The 20,701-nt window shown below is 46.4% G+C and overlaps 1 protein-coding gene across 1 annotated transcript in view; it reads right to left on the bottom strand.

Annotated features, from left to right (window-relative positions):
• Positions 1 to 20,701, bottom strand: part of adamtsl3 (ADAMTS-like 3) — a 249,692-nt gene that overhangs the window by 29,449 nt on the left and 199,542 nt on the right. Inside the window, 5 exon segments of the mRNA XM_065012218.1 lie at positions 2,753 to 2,881; positions 4,176 to 4,303; positions 14,450 to 14,684; positions 17,040 to 17,613; positions 17,888 to 18,147. Of these exon segments, the coding sequence (XP_064868290.1) occupies positions 2,753 to 2,881; positions 4,176 to 4,303; positions 14,450 to 14,684; positions 17,040 to 17,613; positions 17,888 to 18,147 (1,326 nt within the window).

Here is a 20,701-nt window from a genome sequence, read left to right as displayed (position 1 = left end):
AGGAAGAGTAGCTGCTACTTTGGCAGGAACTAATGTACCCCAGGAAGAGTAGCTGCTGCTTTGGCAGGAACTAATGGACCCCAGGAAGAGTAGCTGCTGCTTTGGCAGGAACTAATGGACCCCAGGAAGAGTAGCTGCTGCTTTGGCATAATCAATACAAATACAAATATGTGTTTTTTCTTACGAGAAATGCATGTACACAAAACTCACTGGAGATGAATCCAATATTGAATATATACTGACAAGGTAAAATGGTGTGTGTGAAGGTCCAGTGTCTCTTTCTCTGAGTGTGTGTGTGTGCATTGTGTGTGTGTTAAAAAAACACCTTATGGAACAGCGGGGACTGTGAAGCAACACAAACATTGGCACATACACACATACACACACAATAACATACACTATACATACACATGGATTTAGAACTGTAGATATGTGCTAGTGGTGGAGTAGGGGCCTGAGGGCACACAGTGTGTTGTGAAATCTGTGAATGTATTGTAATGTTTTTAACATTTTATAAACTGCCTTAATTTTGCTGGACCCCAGGAAGAGTAGCCGCTGCTTTGGCAGGAACTAATGGACCCCAGGAAGAGTAGCTGCTGCTTTGGCAGGAACTAATGGACCCCAGGAAGAGTAGCTGCTGCTTTGGCAGGAACTAATGGACCCCAGGAAGAGTAGCTGCTGCTTTGGCATAATCAATACAAATACAAATATGTGTTTTTTCTTACGAGAAATGCATGTACACAAAACTCACTGGAGATGAATCCAATATTGAATATATACTGACAAGGTAAAATGGTGTGTGTGAAGGTCCAGTGTCTCTTTCTCTGAGTGTGTGTGTGTGCATTGTGTGTGTGTGTGTGTCTTGGAGGGAGGCCAACTGCTGCCAGACATCTCTCCACAACCCTAAGTAACAAATAAAAGACAGTATCTCTTTACATTGCCTTTAAATACCTTTCTCTCTCTTTCTCTCTCCCCTCATCTCCCTCTTTCTCTCTCCATTTCTCCCTTCTACTCTCACTGAGATGAAAGGACATCAGTCCAAAGTCTCATTTGTTTTGGCCTTACACCTTTACACACACACACACACACACACACACACACACACACACACACACACACACACACACACACACACACACACACACACACACACACACACACACACACACACACACACACACACACAGCTGCGTTAATCACCAGTGATTGAATGGGATGAGAGAGAGGGTGCTAGGGTGTGCAAGGTGTGTGTGTGTGTGTCTCTGTGTGTGTGTGTCTCTGTTTGTGTGTGTTTCTGTAAAGGTGTAAGGCCAAAACAAATGAGACTTAAATAACATGTCCTTTCATCTCAGCCGGTTCTCACTAAGGTGATGATGAGGCTGGATGCACATTACAAATGGCTCCCTATTCTCTATATAGTGCACTATATGGGCCCTGGTTAAAAGTAGGGTGCTATAAAAGGAATAGGGTGGCATTTAGGAGGCAACCTGGGAAGATTCAACCCAATAACTATGGTGTGGTTGGTCAAGGTTATTGCTGTCTCCAATAACACCCCGGCTTATCCCCCAATGTTCCATAGTGCACCACAGCCAAATGTGGGTGTCAGATAGGGCTGTGGTCAAATTGAGTGCCCTATATGGATTCAGAAGTTGTGCACTACATGGTGAATAGGGGGTCAGATATGACTCTGGTCATATACCACTTCAGATCATAAATGACAAACATCTCTAGCTAAAAATGCTAAAAGGAATCATTTTGTTGTGTTGTGAAATTGCATGATGCCGTAGCCAAGCTGTAACTGAACCAGGAAGTTTAAATCCATGTGTGCACTGCTAGAGCCCTGACTGGCATGGTGGCTTTCCACACCATTCACTTTTCAGCTAACTGTGTCTTTCTGCGTGTCTACACCGTAGCTATGATCTGCCACATAACCATATGGATACATAAAACCCATGTTAGGGTATTAGATCGCAGTAGGACTAGGCTGACATTCATTTGTGTTCACCACAGTATATTACTGCCAAAGAGCAGCCAAAACTACAACTGACAAAGACCAGTGTGGAGAAAATATCCTACTATTTTCACTATATATATATGCTGTATAGATACTATTGTATAGATATGCTGTATAGATGATACAAGTTATTGTTTGAAATACAATTTCAACACAAGGTATGTCCACTTCATAGCTTGATCATGTCTGCCTGAATGTGCTACCTTACACCAGATATCTATTATTGCTTGAAATTCAATTTAAACACATGGTCGATCATTTTGGAGCTTGACAATGTGAACCACAAAATGGAGGGACTGTCTGTCCCTATGAGATCCACATAATTAGAATCACTATGGCATGGTCCATTCTACAGTTTTAGAAAAAAATGTGATATCTAGAACCTAAAAGGGTTCTTTGGCTGTCTCCATAGGAGAACCATTTTGGTTCCATATAGAGCATCACAATCAATCAAATGTATTTATAAAGCCCTTTTAACATCAGTCAATGTCACTATACAGAAACCCAGCCTAAAACTCCAAACAGCAAGCAATGCAGATGTAAAGCACGGTGGCTAGGAAAAACTCCCTAGAAAGGCAGTAACCCTAATCCGTTAGGAGAACCCTTTGAAGAACCCTTAGAGGGTCTACATGGAACCATGGAACCAATAAGAGTTCTCCTATGGGGACAGTTGTAGAACCCTTTAGGAAGCAGTTTTCCTAAGCGTGTATGGGATTTAATTGCTATGGTGAGGCCTACCTGTGACAGGGCAGTCTAGAGTTAGGTTAGCCCCAGGGCGTAGGCTGACCCGTCCCCCCACCACGGCCCTCAGACTGGGGGCTTCCTTGTCCGATACGTTCCTCCACGACACAGCTATCACAGGAGGCTCTGTGAAAAACAGACAACAACTACAAATGTTTCCAAATTTATCCCCTCCTCCCCTGTAACTACTGTTTTTTAAGAAACATAAATAGCATAAATAACACTTAATTTAACATTTCAAATAACATTGCATAATGTTATTTAATGAGAGTAACATTTCATAATACCTCATGAATAAGTATTAATAAATTAAATTATTTATAAATAGTGTACATACTATGAATACATGATCCTTTCCTCTTGGAGCATTTCATCATTTGCTTGCTTATAATGCTTATCAGACCTGGGACATGTTTGTATTCACTAGGAACTAAACGGAAGCAAACTGTCTGAAAACAGGAGGGACTACCTGAACTTGTCCAATAAGAAACACTTGTTTTCATTTTCCGTTGCAAAGCGTTTTCCTACGGTGTGCCCTAGCGCCGAGACCCGTAGAGGGTGTTCTTCCTGACGTTGTGTATTATCTCTTGGTGTTGACGCTATCAACCCAGCCGGTAATACACTTATGTCGCCCGGCGGCTGGTTCATAAAATAAAACATCCTCCTATCAGGCTACAACATTGGCTTCCTCCTGAACTACATTTAATACGGGGCTGCTAGAAAAATATGAGCAGTGTCTTAATAAAAGCCATTTCCACCACCATGCTAGGGAGGCTAGCTACTTCTGGACGCTGCGTACAGCAGGCGGTGCAACCTGACTGCTTAATAAAAGCCCTTTCCACCACCATGCTAGGGAGGCTAGCTACTTCTGGACGCTGCGTACAGCAGGCGGTGCAACCTGACTGCTTAATAAAAGTCATTTCCACCACCATGCTAGGGAGGCTAGCTACTTCTGGACGCTGCGTACAGCAGGCGGTGCAACCTGATTGGCTGAACGCACGGTGGTGGAAATTAGGTTTTATTAAGACTAGTATGCAGATTTCCCCCCTTTGTTTTCCGGCTCGCTAGTCGCTAGGAATGTATTGCCGACTATGCTATTTGCGTTGGGACGCCAAAGACCAGACGACGTATACTTTGGTGAACCTTGGGGCTGGGGGTGCACTAATGAATATAATAACATGTTGAATTGTCATTTACACCGGATAGGTGCAGTGAAATGTGTTGTTTTACAGGGTCAGCCATAGTAGTACGGCACCCCTGGAGCACATTAGGGTTAAGTGCCTTGCTCAAGGGCACATCGGCATATTTTTCACCTTGTAGGCTCTGCTATTCAAACCAGCAACCTTTCGGTTACTGGCCCAACTCTCCAACTGCTAGGCTACCTGCCTCCCATATATAACCCAGTTGACTGGGTACTCACCAGCTAACAGCAGCTGTGTAGTCTCTGAGGCTGAACCATGGGTGTTTGAGGCTGTGCACCTGTACACTCCTCTGTCCCCCGGCCCAGGACTAGAGATATGCAGTCCGCCAGAGATATCCCAGTGTACCCTGCAGTAGCAAAGGAAAACAAGACATGTATCTCAACCACAGTCATCACTATATAATACAATAAAATACTATACCCTTTTTTGGTGTGCAGGAAAGTGATTGTATGGAAATGGATTATACACATAATGCGGTATATAAAAAAGATAGTGTACATGTTATATACAGATCTGTGGTTCTGCCCTTGAACAGGCAGTTAACCCACTGTTCCTAGGCCGTTATTGAAAATAACAATTTGTTCTTAAACTGACTTGCCTATTTAAATAAAGGTCAAATATTAAATAAAATGAATTTATGTGTTATACATGTTATACAGTTTGCCCCAATTGTGCACCAATTGTGCAAGTTCTCCCCCTTAAAAAGATGTGAGAGGCCTGTAATTTTCATTATAGGTACACTTCAACTATGACAGACAAAATGAGAAGAAAAAAAATCCAGAAAATCACATTGAATTTATTTGCAAATTATGGTGGAAAATAAGTATTTGGTCAATAACAAAAGTTTATCTCAATACTTTGTTACATACCATTTGTTGGCAATGACAGAGGTCAAACGTTTTCTGTAAGTCTTCACAAGGTTTTCACACACTGTTGCTGGTATTTTGGCCCATTCCTCCATGCAGATCTCCTCTAGAGCAGTGATGTTTTGGGTCTGTTGCTGGGCAACACAGACTTTCAACTCCCTCCAAAGATTTTCTATGGGGTTGAGATCTGGAGACTGGCTAGGCCACTCCAGGACCTTGAAATGCTTCTTACGAAGCCACTCCTTTGTTGCCCCGGCGATGTGTTTGGGATCATTGTCATGCTGAAAGACCCAGCCACATTTAATATTTAATGCCCTTGCTGATGGAAGGAGGTTTTCACTCAAAATCTCACAATACATGGCCCCATTCATTCTTTCCTTTACATGGATCAGTCGTCCTGGTCCCTTTGCAGAAAAACAGCCCCAAAGCATGATGTTTCCACCCCCATGCTTCATGGTGTTCTTTGGATGCAACTCAGCATTCTTTGTCCTCCAAACACGACTAGTTGAGTTTTTACCAAAAAGTTATATTTTGGTTTCATCTGACCATATGACATTCTCCCAATCTTCTTCTGGATCATCCAAATGCTCTCTAGCAAACTTCAGACGGGCCTGGACATGTACTGGCTTAAGCAGGGGGATACGTCTGGCACTGCAGGATTTGAGTCCCTGGCGGCGTAGTGTGTTACTGATGGTAGGCTTTGTTACTTTGGTCCCAGCTCTCTGCAGGTCATTCACTAGGTCCCCCCGTGTGGTTCTGGGATTTTTGCTCACCGTTCTTGTGATAATTTTGACCCCACGGGGTGAGATCTTGCGTGGAGCCCCAGATCGAGGGAGATTATCAGTGGTCTTGTATGTCTTCCATTTCCTAATAATTGCTCCCACAGTTGATTTCTTCAAACCAAGCTGCTTACCTATTGCAGATTCAGGCTTCCCAGCCTGGTGCAGGTCTACAATTTTGTTTCTGGTGTCCTTTGACAGCTCTTTGGTCTTGGCCATAGTGGAGTTTGGAATTTGACTGTTTGAGGTTGTGGACAGGTGTCCTTTATACTGATAACAAGTTCAAACAGGTGCCATTAATAAAGGTAACGAGTGGAGGACAGAGGAGCCTCTTAAAGAAGAAGTTACAGGTCTGTGAGAGCCAGAAATCTTGCTTGTTTGTAGGTTACCAAATACTTATTTTCCACCATAATTTGCAAATAAATTCATTAAAAATCCTACACTGTGATTGTCTGGATTTCTTTTCTCATTTTGTCTGTCATAGTTGAAGTGTACCTATGATGGAAATTACAGGCCTCTCTCATCTTTTTAAGTGGGAGAACTTGCACAATTGGTGGCTGACTAAATACTTTTTTGCCCCACTGTATATAAGAATTTATGTTAACATGTAATACATCATAGATCATGTTAACATGTTTTACATCATAATTCATTGAAACACTACAGATAGCTTGGCAATACAAGTTTGTTTGAAATAATTCACTACTCTTGTGGCAGGGCTGTCTCATGAATGCCATATCATCCACAGAGCCAGAGTCTAGAACTGTACACCTACTGTATGATCTCTCAGCAGTCACATGACCAGAGTCTAGAACTGTACACCTACTGTATGATCTCTCAGCAGTCACATGACCAGAGTCTAGAACTGTACAGCCTATGATCTCTTAGCAGTCACATGACTAGAGTCTAGAACTGTTCAGCCTATGAGCAGTCACATGACCAGAGTCTAGAACTGAACACCTACTGTATGATCTCTCAGCAGTCACATGACCAGAGTCTAGAACTGTACAGCCTATGATCTCTTAGCAGTCACATGACTAGAGTCTAGAACTGTTCAGCCTATGAGCAGTCACATGACCAGAGTCTAGAACTGACTGCTGAGAGATCATACAGTAGGTGTACAGTTCTAGACTCTGGTCATGTGACTGCTCATAGGCTGAACAGTTCTAGACTCTAGTCATGTGACTGCTGAGAGATCATACAGTAGGTGTACAGTTCTAGACTCTGGTCATGTGACTGCTGAGAGATCATACAGTAGGTGTATGATCTCTCAGCAATCACATGACCAGTCTAGAATTGTATAGCCTATGATCTCTTAGCAGTCACATGACCAGAGTCTAGAACTGTACAGCCTATGAGCAGTCACATGACCAGAGTCTAGAACTGAACAGCCTATGATCTCTCAGCAGTCACATGACATAAAAGTATTACAAACAAACTGTCTCAGGCTGGGTCAAACCCCGGTTAATAGCATCTGCACACACACACACACACACACACACACACACACACACACACACACACACACACACACACACAGACAATGCACACACGCTATACGCACGCACACTCAGACACACACACAGGCACAGACAAACACACAGACACACACACACACACACACACACACACAGACAGACACACACATACAGAATGTCGGTAAGAGGGCCTCATAAACCCTGAACTCCCTCTCTGGACAGTCCAGTCTCTTTTTCACCTCTCTGAAGGGACTGGTCCTCTTCCCATGCTCTGAGCTGTCCTTCCTCTCTGGACAGTCGAGTCTCTGAAGGGACTGGTCCTCTTCCCATGCTCTGAGCTGTCCTTCCTCTCTGGACAGTCCAGTCTCTGAAGGGACTGGTCCTCTTCCCATGCTCTGAGCTGTCCTTCCTCTCTGGACAGTCTAGTCTCTGAAGGGACTGGTCCTCTTCCCATGCTCTGAGCTGTCCTTCCTCTCTGGACAGTCCAGTCTCTTTTTCACCTCTCTGAAGGGACTGGTCCTCTTCCCATGCTCTGAGCTGTTCCTCCTCTCTGGACAGTCGAGTCTCTGAAGGGACTGGTCCTCTTCCCATGCTCTGAGCTGTCCTTCCTCTCTGGACAGTCCAGTCTCTGAAGGGACTGGTCCTCTTCCCATGCTCTGAGCTGTCCTTCCTCTCTGGACAGTCCAGTCTCTTTTTCACCTCTCTGAAGGGACTGGTCCTCTTCCCATGCTCTGAGCTGTCCTTCTTCTCTGGACAGTCCAGTCTCTGAAGGGACTGGTCCTCTTCCCATGCTCTGAGCTGTCCTTCCTCTCTGGACAGTCCAGTCTCTGAAGGGACTGGTCCTCTTCCCATGCTCTGAACTGTCCTTCCTCTCCGGCCGCTCAACTATTCCTCAAGGCCAATAAGTCTACCTGAGCTTCCCTTGGCTCTGGAACAAACACCATCAATCCAGGACAGAGGAGCAACACAATGTCTACTTGATTCCTGGGCCGTATTCATAAAGCATCTCACAGTAGGAGTGCTGATCGAGATTCAGTTTAGCATTTTAGATCATAAGGAATATAATTTAATGGACAGGGAAGACCTGACCTTAGATCAGCACTTCTGCATGGAGGCACTATGAATACTGTTTTTGGACTCATGAAGTCTACTTCCTTTGAGACTGGGGTAAAAGGGCATGGGGGAGAGGGGCTGGGGGAAGTGGACAGGGACTGTTTATATGGAGTGTTGCTGTGGGGAGAGGGCAAGGGCTGGGATTGGGAACACAGGGACTGTGGCTGGGGCAGGGTCTTGGTCTGGGGTTATGGGCTGGGGGAGAGAGGCAGGATCTGGGTCTGGGGAAACAAACAGGGTTTGTGTATATGGGTGTGTGGCTAGGGGAGGCTGGGGGCTGCTAAAGCCATGCAGTGGTTTATGGATCTCTATGGGGCTATAAGCTCTCTGTTAGATCCCATTTAGACCATGTGGGAATGTACACAGAGCTACTCCCACCCACATCCCACTTCATCAGACTGATGCTTGGCCACCACTCACAGGCTAGAAGTTACCCTTATGCACAGATCTAGTATCAGCTTACCCTTCCCGAAGCCTAACCATAACCATTAGGGGGTGAAACCTCTTTCTACTCTGTAGCAGAATGTAGTTGCCCTCTTGACATTGATCCAAGATCAGTTTTGTTTGTCCCCCCATTATGGTTAAGGTGAGGCTTAAGGGAGGGTACGCTGATCCTAGATCTGTGCCTAACATATTGTCTGACCTTTTATTTAGATAATCCAAGTATCAGACTTACTCTGCTATATGTAGTAAATGGGGAAAAATGATTTTCTACTTTATAACATGGAGTCAGTGGACCTAGAGGGGAACGTATAAACCATTAGAGCATGGAAAATGTACTCTCTCAGACCACATCCCTGGAAAAATAGAATTGTGGCTAGCAACGGTCCTACGGCCAGTACTGTACCTATCATGTAAAACCTGCTAAACACAAGCAGTAGAGTATATACAGTAGACATGCCAGTAGACAGGATAGGACAGGATGATATAATACTGTTCAGTTGTTTAGCATTCACTTTTATCCAAAGTGACTTGAACACGTGTTCAGTATATGCATAACTGTCACGCCCTGACTATAGAGAGCTTTTATTCTCTATGTTGGTTAGGTCGGGGTGTGATTATAGGGTGGGTTATCTAGGTGAATTGTATTTCTATGTTGGCCTAGTATGGTTCCCAATCAGAGGCAGCTGTTTATCGTTGTCTCTGATTGGGGATCATGTTTAGGTAGGCGTTTTCCCATTGTGCTTTGTGGGATCTTGTCTATGTATAGTTGCCTGAGAGCATTATATTAGCTTCACGTTTTGGTTGTTCGCTTTGTTGTGTTTGGTTTTTGAAGTTTTCTATTCCATAATAAAGGATGGAAACATAACAGGCTGCATCTTGGTCTACTCCTTATGACGAACGTGACAGAAGATCCCACCACAAACGAACCAAGCAGCGTGGGTAGGAGGAGATGACATCCTGAACCTGGGAGGAGATAATGGCAGGAGACAAAAGCCTGCCATGGAAGCAGGCGGAGGCAGCGAGGGAAGGACAGCGACGAGGTCAGGGTTCGCGGCCACGACTCACGCCCAAATGACAGCCCAACATTTTTTGGGGAGGGGCACACGGAGTGGTCGGCGAAGTTGAGGGGTCAGAGACTGTTGAGGAGTTATTGGACAAATTGGAGGAGAGTGAACGGAGGGGAGAGTTAGAGACCTTCGAGGAGTTGTTGCACAAATTGGAGGAGAGTGAAGAGAGAAAGCTGTTGGTTTGGTGTAATATGCACGGCATTCGCCCTGAGGAGCGTGTTAGCCGTCCGATGCCACCTGTGCCAGTTCCTCGCACTTGTCCTGAGAAGTGTGTTAAAATTCCGGTGCAATTGATGCCGCCGATACGCACCAGGTCTCCAGTGTACCTTCACAGCCCAGTACGTCCTGTGTCAGCTCCTCGAACTTGTCGCGCTAAAGTGGGTATCTGTCCAGGGCGGGTTGTGCCGGCTCAGCGCTCCTGGTCTCCAGGGCACCTCCAGGGTCCAGTACATCCTGCGCCGGTTCTACGCACTGTGTCCCCAGTGTACCTTCACAGCCCAGTACGTCCTGTGTCAGCTCCTCGAACTTGTCGCGCTAAAGTGGGTATCTGTCCAGGTAGGGTTGTGCCGGCTCAGCGCTCCTGGTCTCCAGGGCACCTCCAGGGTCCAGTACATCCTGCGCCGGTTCTACGCACTGTGTCCCCAGTGTACCTTCACAGCCCAGTACATCCTGTGCCTGCTCCTTGCACTCTCCCTCAAGTGCGCCTTCCCAGTCAGGTACGTCCTGTACCTGCTCCACTCACGCTTCCTCAAGCGCGCCTCCACAGTCCAGTACGTCCTGTGCTTCCACCCCGCACTCGCTCTGAAGTGCGTGTCATCAGCCCGGTGCCACCTGTACCAGTCCCACGCATCAGGCCTCCAGTGCGCCTCCACAGTCCAGTACGTCCTGTGCCTCCTCCCCGCACTCATCCTGAGGTGCGTGTCATCAGCCCGGTGCCACCTGTACCGGTCCCACGCATCAGGCCTCCAGTGCACCTCCACAGTCCAGTACGTCCTGTGCCTCCTCCCTGCACTCGCCCTGAGGTGCGTGTCATCAGCCCGGTGCCACCTGTATCGGTCCCACGCATCAGGCCTCCAGTGCACCTCCACAGTCCAGTACGTCCTGTGCCTCCTCCCTGCACTCGCCCTGAGGTGCGTGTCATCAGCCCGGTACCACCTGTACCGGTCCCACGCATCAGGCCTCCAGTGCGCCTTCACAGTCCAGAGTTTCCGGCGACAGTTCCAGTCCAGAGCGTCCGGCGACAGGTCCCAGTCCAGAGCTTCCGGCGACAGGTCCCAGTCCAGCGCTTCCGGCGATGTTTCACAGTCCGGAACATCTAACGACGGTCCACAGTCCAGAACCTCCTACGACGGTCCGCGGTCCGGAGTCTCCAGCAACGATCTGCGGTCCAGAGCCTCCAGCGGGGGTTCCCAGTCCGGAGCCTCCGGCGATGATCTACGGTCCAGAGTCCCCGGCAACGAACCACGGTCCGGAGTCCCCGGCGACGATCCACGGTCCGGAGCATCCGGCGACGATTCACGGTCCGGTTCCTCTGGCAATGACCCACGGTTCTTCCAGCCATGAGCCACTGTCTGGTTCCTCCGATGAACTGTCCCCAAGCAGAGTCGGTACTTCGCCCCGCACCGGAGCCGCCCCGACGGTAGATGCCCACCCGGACCCTCCCCTATTGAGTCTTTGGCATCTTTGGGGGGGAGGTACTGTCACGCCCTGACCATAGAGAGCTGTTATTCTCTATGTTGGTTAGGTCGGGGTGTGATTTAAGGGTGGGTTATCTAGGTGAATTGTATTTCTATGTTGGCCTAGTATGGTTCCCAATCAGAGGCAGCTGTTTATCGTTGTCTCTGATTGGGGATCATATTTGGGTAGGCATTTTCCCATTGTGCTTTGTGGGATCTTGTCTATGCATAGTAATGCCTGAGAGCATTATATTAGCTTCACGTTTTGGTTGTTCGCTTTGTTGTTTGAAGTTTTCTATTCCATAATAAAGTATGGAAACATACCACGCTGCATCTTGGTCTACTCCTTGTGACAATAACATGTGAGAATATGAGACTAAATACCATGGTCCAACCAAGTCTGACCAATCAGGATCACATGATGACATTTGGACCACAAACAACTTAATTGTCCAGATTTCCCAGATAAAGGTCAGAAGGCTGAGATTTGCTGGACATCCTGAGCTGCCAGTACATTTATACTGTGGGTCCCCTCATGTAATGGACCAAGACCTCCCAGAAGGCCAAAGGAGACATTATGGATAACATCTGGAGAGACACTGGTGTCAGGTCGGGCTTAGCAGCTTCTATGAAGGAAAGACTGCCATGGCATTCAGGGCATTGCACCACCAAAAGCAAGCAAGTCCAAATGTGAAATGTGCCTTTGGCTCCACACTGGCATACATACACATCAAACATAAAACATGGTATTTTTATTTCTCTACTACAGGTTTAAAAAGCCGGTAAGCAACCTAAAACAAACGTCTTTCCCCTCATTGAATGAACATGAGGCCTGGCAAATCTGTTGAAAAATCCTGATGAAGGCTAAAGGCCGAAACACATTGGTTTTAATTATAGCAATTTCCATTGTCTTGTAAGAGTTACTGAATTTCCACTTCAAATCTATCCAAGTCTTTAGAGAGGTCAAACGGGTTACAGTACACAACAGGCGGTCCCGTTGCCTGCTATCACAACACGCTGGTTCCAAGACCACATCACTTTGATAAGAGCAAGTGAAGGGCAACCGTCTCCACACTCACACGGAACTGGGAGAACACACAGCTTCACGCCTCGGCCCTGTGAATGTCAATCAACCATCCATGTTTCCCTCCCCTTTTCCATTACCATTTCACTTTTTCTTTTTCGCCTTTTTCGCCCAATTTTATGCTGCCTTCCCTCCCCTTCCCTTCTCCTTCCTCTTTCCTTCCCCTCTCTCTCCTTCCACTCCTTCCCCTCTCTCTCCTCTGTCCTTCCCTTCTCTCTCCTCCCCTTCTCTCTGCTCTTTCCTTCCCCTCTCTCGCCTCTGTCCTTCCCTTCTCTCTCTTCTTTCCTTCCCCTCTCTCCTCTTTCCTTCCCCTCTCTCTCCTCTGTCCTCCCCTTCTCTCTCCTCTTTCCTTCCCCTCTCTCTCCTCTTTCCTTCTCTCTCCTCTTTCCTTCCCCTCTCTCCTCTTTCCTTCCCTTCCCTTCTATTTCCTCTTTCCTTCCCCTCTCTCTCCTTCTACTCCTTCCACTCTCTCTCCTCTGTCCTTCCCTTCTCTCTCCTCTTTCCTTCCCCTCTCTCCTCTTTCCTCCCCCCTTCCCTTCTCTTTCCTCTTTCCTTCCCCTCTCTCTCCTTCCACTCCTTCCACTCTCTCTCCTCTGTCCTTCCCTTCTCTCTCCTCTTTCTTTCCCCTCTCTCTCCTCTGTCCTTCCATTCTCTCTCCTCTTTCCTTCCCCTTTCTTCTCTTTCCTTCCCCTCTCTCCTCTTTCCTTCCCCTCTCTCTCCTCTTTCCTTCCCCTCTCTCTCCTTCCCCTCTCTCTCCTCTGTCCTTCCCTTCTCTCTCCTTTCTTTCCCCTCTCTCCTCTTTCCTTCCCCTCTCTCTCCTTCCCTTCTCTCACTTCTGTCCTTCCCTTCTCTCTCCTCTGTCCTTCCCCTCTCTCTCCTCTGTCCTTCCCCTCTCTCTCCTCTGTCCTTCCCCTCTCTCTCCTCTGTCCTTCCCCTCTCTCTCCTCTGTCCTTCCCCTCTCTCTCCTCTGTCCTTCCCTTCTCTCTCCTCTTTCCTTCCCCTCTCTCTCCTCTGTCCTTCCCCTCTCTCTCCTCTGTCCTTCCCTTCTCTCTCCTCTTTCCTTCCCCTCTCTCTCCTCTTTCCTTCCCCTCTCTCTCCTCTGTCCTTACCCTCTCTCTCCTCTTTCCTTCCCTTCTCTCTCCTCTTTCTTTCCCCTCTCTCCTCTTTCCTTCCCGTCTGTTCTATTTTCCCCTCTACTTCACCCCGCCTCCCTCTCTAGCCGTTTTCTTCCCTTTCCATCTCTCACCTCTCTATCCCCTTTCTCTACACTCTCTCCCTTCTCCAGCCAAGTTCTGAGCTGACCCTGTAAAACAGTGAGTGCTGCTCCAGCTCCATGGGAGATCCATGAGGAGAGTAGGAGGAGGAGGAGGGGGGATATACAATACGTGAGGGAGAGGAGGAGGGGGTTACACAAGATGTGAGGAAGAGGAGGAAGGAGGGTGATATACAAGATGTGAGGAAGAGGAGGATGAGAATGGGGTAAAGGAGGAAGAAGACATGAGTAGGGAGGAAGATTTGAAGAGGGGGAGGAGGAGGAAGACTTGTGGACGAGGAGTGAGACTTAGCAACAGGGTCCGGAAGGTGAAATTGTACATTTTACACCATGATCTGAGGCGGACTCGGAACACAGAACATTCACAGCGGGCTCCGAGTCCTTTCTCCTTTCTCTGATATATGAGTAACTGTTTCCATAGCTTCTCACAGGGATCCTGCATAGCTACAATCAGTATTCTCTCCAGGGCAAAGCCAAGCCCAGCAGGCCTGAGCTTTACCCCACATAGAGGGCTGCTGCACTATATTATGGAAAGAGGAGTGAGAACGGAGGATAACATAAAGCTAATGGGCATGTCTTATTTATGTGTGTGTGTGTGTGTGTGTGTGTGTGTGTGTGTGTGTGTGTGTGTGTGTGTGTGTGTGTGTGTGTGTGTGTGAGAGAGAATGTGACAGTATGCATGCGTGTATTTGTGTATTACTGTATGTGTTACCTGTCAGTTAGTTGTAGCTCTACTCCGTCCTTGGTCCAGGTGATTTGGGGCTGCGGGATGCCCTCTGTGGGGCAGAGCAGGTACAGCTGCCGTGTGGCGTTGGTCAGGAAGGCTGTCTGGCCAACACTGATGTTCAGACTCCTCTGGAAGGTCATCGGGGGGTTCTGCCTCTGTCGGATGATCACTGGTCTCTTGAAGCTACTAGCCGACCACTCTGACGAGTTTGGTGTCCGGTCTATTGAGATTTGAGATCGTATCACATTGTATGTTGCAGATTAAATAATAACTAGAGTAGGGGTCAGTTCCATTTCCATTAATTAGTTTCAGGAAATAAATTCCACATCTCAATGCTCTATGAGAAACATTTGGAATTAGAATTTTATGTTTTTCATCCAGAATTGAAAAGGAATTGACTGAATTGAAAAGGAATTGACCCCCAACCTTGATAAAAACACATTTGATGCACTAGTAATGTCATAATGAGTTGTGGGTTTCATTCCTATATATAAACTGAACATAAATAAATAACTTGTATTTTTTATTTGGCTATGAAAGTATCTGTCCTATGAATACCCACGTTTTAAATGTAACTCTAACACTGCAAATGTTTCATCTGAATACACAATCCTGTTTCTGGCTCTATTTTAACAAACCTAACAGAATGGTACATCTAAATGCAGGCGGTAGTGCTATAGGTTCAGGGGTGTGTCAGAAATACTTTTGCTATTTTCACTATCACAATTCTCGGAACACTTGCAAAAAAACTTCTCAGGCACTTGCAGATTCATTATGAATGAATGTGAGTGTTTCTGTCCTATACAGTGCCTTGCGAAAGTATTCGGTCCCCTTGAACTTTGCGACCTTTTGCCACATTTCAGGCTTCAAACAAAGATATAAAACTCTATTTTTTTTTGAAGAATCAACAACAAGTGGGACACAATCATGAAGTGGAACGACATTTATTAGATATTTCAAACTTTTTTAACAAATCAAAAACTGAAAAATTGGGCGTGCAAAATTATTCAGCCCCTTTACTTTCAGTGCAGCAAACTCTCTCCAGAAGTTCAGTGAGGATCTCTGAATAATCCAATGTTGACCTAAATGACTAATGATGATAAATACAATCCACCTGTGTGTAATCAAGTCTCCGTATAAATGCACCTGCACTGTGATAGTCTCAGAGGTCCGTTAAAAGTGCAGAGAGCATCATGAAGAACAAGGAACACACCAGGCAGGTCCGAGATACTGTTGTGAAGAAGTTTAAAGACGGATTTGGATACAAAAAGATTTCCCAAGCTTTAAATATCCCAAGGAGCACTGTGCAAGCGATAATATTGAAATGGAAGGAGTATCAGCTAAGAGGGACGGCCAAGACCTGGCCGTCCCTCTAAACTTTCAGCTCATACAAGGAGAAGACTGATCAGAGATGCAGCCAAGAGGCCCATGATCACTCTGGATGAACTTCAGAGATCTACAGCTGAGGTGGGAGACTCTGTCCATAGGACAACAATCAGTCGTATATTGCACAAATCTGGCCTTTATGGAAGAGTGGCAAGAAGAAAGCCATTTCTTAAAGATATCCATAAAAAGTGTTATTTAAAGTTTGCCACAAGCCACCTGGGAGACACACCAAACATGTGGAAGAAGGTGCTCTGGTCAGATGAAACCAAAATTGAACTTTTTGGCAACAATGCAAAACGTTATGTTTGGCGTAAAAGCAACACAGCTCATCACCCTGAACACACCATCCCCACTGTCAAACATGGTGGTGGCAGCATCATGGTTTGGGCCTGCTTTTCTTCAGCAGGGACAGGGAAGATGGTTAAAATTGATGGTAAGATGGATGGAGCCAAATACAGGACCATTCTGGAAGAAAACCTGATGGAGTCTGCAAAAGACCTGAGACTGGGACGGAGATTTGTCTTCCAACAAGACAATGATCCAAAACATAAAGCAAAATCTACAATGGAATGGTTCAAAAATAAACATATCCAGGTGTTAAATGGCCAAGTCAAAGTCCAGACCTGAATCCAATCGAGAATCTGTGGAAAGAACTGAAAACTGCTGTTCACAAATGCTCTCCATCCAACCTCACTGAGCTCGAGCTGTTTTGCAAGGAGGAATGGGAAAAAATTTCAGTCTCTCGATGTGCAAAACTGATAGAGACATACCCCAAGCGACTTACAGCTGTAATCGCAGCAAAAGGTGGCGCTACAAAGTATTAACTTAAGGGGGCTGAATAATTTTGCACGCCCAATTTTTCAGTTTTTGATTTGTTAAAAAAGTTTGAAATATCCAATAAATGTCGTTCCACTTCATGATTGTGTCCCACTTGTTGTTGATTCTTCACAAAAAAATACAGTTTTATATCTTTATGTTTGAAGCCTGAAATGTGGCAAAAGGTCGCAAAGTTCAAGGGGGCCGAATACTTTCTCAAGGCACTGTATGTACAGCATGGTGTGCCTGGGTAACTGTTTCTAATGTGTATGATGTACATGTGGTGTTTTTCATTCTGGTACGGCGACATCCTTGGAGGGAAAAAGTTGTATTCTATTGTATTGGATTATTTCCTATCGTAACAAAAGGTTACCTTTTGGGTTCCCCGTCTCCTCCTTGGTCCCTTTCCACTGCTCTGTGGAGGCCTGTTGGCCTCCAGACATCTCTGTGATGAGGGTGTAGATGATCTGAGAAGCCTGTTCCTGGCTGATCTCTCCCATCTCCGCCTGCAGACTCACGTTCCTCACCCTCTCCTCCAGGCTCCAGGGCTGCAGCACCAAGGCCCCCGCCTGCACCTGCAGCACCGAGGCCTCCACACCACCGGGCAGCAGAGACAGACTGGGACCTTTGAGGCTGGGGGTAAACGGGAGGCAGTGAGGAAGACCCTGGGTGTCCCAGTCCTGAGGGTTGAATCGCGGTTGAATCCTGGTCAGGTCTAAGTCAGGTTCGGGGTCCGATTCGTTTTCAACCGGTCGGTCGATCAGTCTGCTGTCGCTGCCAATCAGTTTAAGGGTGAATGTGTCTGAGGCGGGGCCGGCGATACACACGTACACCCCACTGTCCACAACTCCTAGGCTGTGGATCTTTAGAGAACCAGATTTGGTGACGCCCAGACGCTTGCAGCTGTGCAGGGGGCGGCCGTCCTTCTCCCAACGGATGTAAGCTTTCTAGATGCAACATACAAGACAAAACACAAGGCAAAAATAAGAGCTAAGGAGGACAACCTCTCAATTTAGACTGGAGTCCTGGAATGGCCTTTACCTCCTGACAAGCTGAGCAGAACAGCTGTTCAGGGAGATTTGTCTATTGCCAGAATGAGTCTACAAAATGAAATGTAAGTGATTTTAAATGATAAACATGTCCAGTCATAGTTGTAAACCCCAGCCATGGCATATGTTCTCATCCATTACAACAGTAAAGACCATGAGGAAAGGAGCCAACCTGGAAGCGCCGGACAGGGCATTTGATGATCAGGGAGGTTTTTGGTAGGAGGTAAGCACGCCCACCGATGGTCAGGTGGAGGCGTTTCTCCTGCCGGGTCTGGATGTAGATACGACTCAAGCCTAGAATCAACGGACAACGCTTTACTGGCTCCTTGATTGTTTCCTTTGATGCTTCCTTCCCTATCTCCTTTGTGGGATGCTGGTTGATTCTGGATGCTTCCTTCACAAGCTGTCTGGGGTTCATCTCTGTCTTATGCTCTGAAGGGAATGATGGATGGAGGGAAAGAGAAAGGGAGGGAGAGAGAGAGAGAGAGAGAGAGAGAGAGTGAGAGAGAGTGAGACACAGAGAGAGAGACAGAGAGAGACAGATAGAGACAGAGAGAAAGAGAGAGAGACAGAGAGAGAAAGAGAGAGAGATAGAGACAGATAGAGACAGAGAGACAGAGAGAGAGAGAGAGAGAGAGAGTGAGAGAGAGAGTGAGAGAGAGTGAGACACAGAGAGAGAGACAGAGAGAGAGAGAGACAGATAGAGACAGAGAGAAAGAGAGAGAGACAGAGAGAGAAAGAGAGAGAGATAGAGACAGATAGAGACAGACAGAGAGAGAGAGAGAGAGAGAGAGAGACAGAGAGACAGACAGAGAGACAGAGAGAGAGAGAAAGAGAGAGTGAGAGAGACAGAGAGAGAGAGAAAGAGAGAACATAACGGTGGTCAACCTCTTACAGTGAATTAAACCATTGTCATTTACTCACATGACAAATATAGGCTATAGCATGAAGGTTTAGAAGGATAAAACAACTTTATAACTAACACAAAATATTATAAATAAAACCTACATTATATCTGACATTATGATAATGATTTGATTTGGAATAATGATTCTACATTAGCATTAGCATAATTTGGGCGGCAGTTAGCCCTGCGGTTAAAGAGGAAACTCAGCAACCGGATGGTTGCCAGTTCAAATCCTGGGTCTGGCAGGAAAAATCTATCGGGAAGTGAGCTGGCAACTAGAGGGTTGCCGGTGTCAAATCCCAGATGCCATTGCCTGTCGTTGTGCCCTTGAGCAAGGCACTTAACCCCCCCCCATAACAACAGCCCCCCGGGGCGTCCAGTGTGGCAGCTCCCCACACCTCTCCAAAACCTGGGTGTATTGAGGTCCTTGGAGGGGTTAAAAGCAGAAGTCACATTTCAGTTGGACCTTGTGATCTACTGTAGTGATCTAATGAAGTGATCTAATGAAGTGATCTAATGAGGTGATCTTAAAATGAGAAAAGAGTCAATCAGTAGAGAACAAGATCTTCCACCCTGTTCTGTCTGGAATCAGCTGGACCTAAAACCAAGCTCTCACGAAAGATCAGTACATTTCAATCACTGTAATTTCTGTCTCGTACTGACCGATGGTCATACTTAGACTGTGAGGCAATGCATTCAGACCCTCCCTCTAACGCACTCTCTGTCAGCGTACCAAATGGCACCCTATTCCCTATGTAGTGACCAGAGCCTGTATGGTCATACTTAGACTGTGAGGCAATGCATTCAGACCCTCCCTCTAACGCACTCTCTGTCAGCGTACCAAATGGCACCCTATTCCCTATGTAGTGACCAGAGCCTGTATGGTCATACTTAGACTGAGGCAATGTGGACTCTGCTCCAAACTAGTGTACTATATGGCAAAAGGCTGCCATTTGGGAAGCACCTCCCTGTATATCTGGGTCAAGTTAATCCTGTGGATTTGATATCATTAGCTTTGATAACAGGGAATGAGATAAGGTCTGGGCTAGAAGGATGAGGCAACATGACCTTGTGCTTGAGACTCTGAGGCTACATCCCAAATGGCACCCTAATCCCTATATAGTGCAGAGCCCTATGGGACCTGATGAAAAGTAATGCACTGTTTTTGGAATAAGGTGCTGTTTGGGATACACCCCGAGGCTAGCATGACAGCAGGGGAGAGTCAATCCTTTGGTTAATGTGAAGTCATTCGATCTAATATCTCCAAACACAAAACACAGTATACACACTACCCTATTGTGAATCTATAGATGTAGTATACACACTAACCTATTGTGAATCTATAGATGTAGTATACACACTACCCTATTGTGAAACTATAGATGTAGTATACACACTACCCTATTGTGAATCTATAGATGTAGTATACACACTAACCTATTGTGAATCTATAGATGTAGTATACACACTACCCTATTGTGAATCTATAGATGTAGTATACACACTACCCTATTGTGAATCTATAGATGTAGTATACTGACATGTTGAAAGTTCATGCACGGGCTCACATCACACACACACCCACCATGACCCTGGCCCTCATAAGCAACAGCTGGGTAGGACAGTTTCTCTCACACACACACACACACACACACACACACACACACACACACACACACACACACACACACACACACACACACACTTCCTTTAAGGAGTAGCTGTGACATTTGCGAGGCACTCAATCATGCATTGTATGTCCTCTCTCTGTTGAGGCAGTTCAGAGAGATGGTAGCTTTCAGACACACAGTGAACACTTTGGGACACATTTGGGACACACACACACACCGCAGGAGAGTGAACTATTTCCTTTACAGTGTGAACTCACACACACTCAGTGAACAACCATTGACCTTACTTCTGTATGCTTTTCAGATGTTCTTTTCATTCTGGAAGTACGCTTGGCTGCACAGAACAGTAGTTGGCTTGTAGTGTGTGTGTGTGTGTGTGTGTGTGTGTGTGTGTGTGTGTGTGTGTGTGTGTGTTGTGTGCGTGCGTAGATTGTGGTCAGTAATGCTG

Source organism: Oncorhynchus nerka, linkage group LG27 (assembly GCF_034236695.1).
Source record: "Oncorhynchus nerka isolate Pitt River linkage group LG27, Oner_Uvic_2.0, whole genome shotgun sequence".
Classification (NCBI taxonomy): Eukaryota; Metazoa; Chordata; class Actinopteri; order Salmoniformes; family Salmonidae; genus Oncorhynchus; species Oncorhynchus nerka.
Note: the sequence above shows the minus strand (reverse complement) of the source record. Positions and strands in the feature narration are given on the sequence as shown.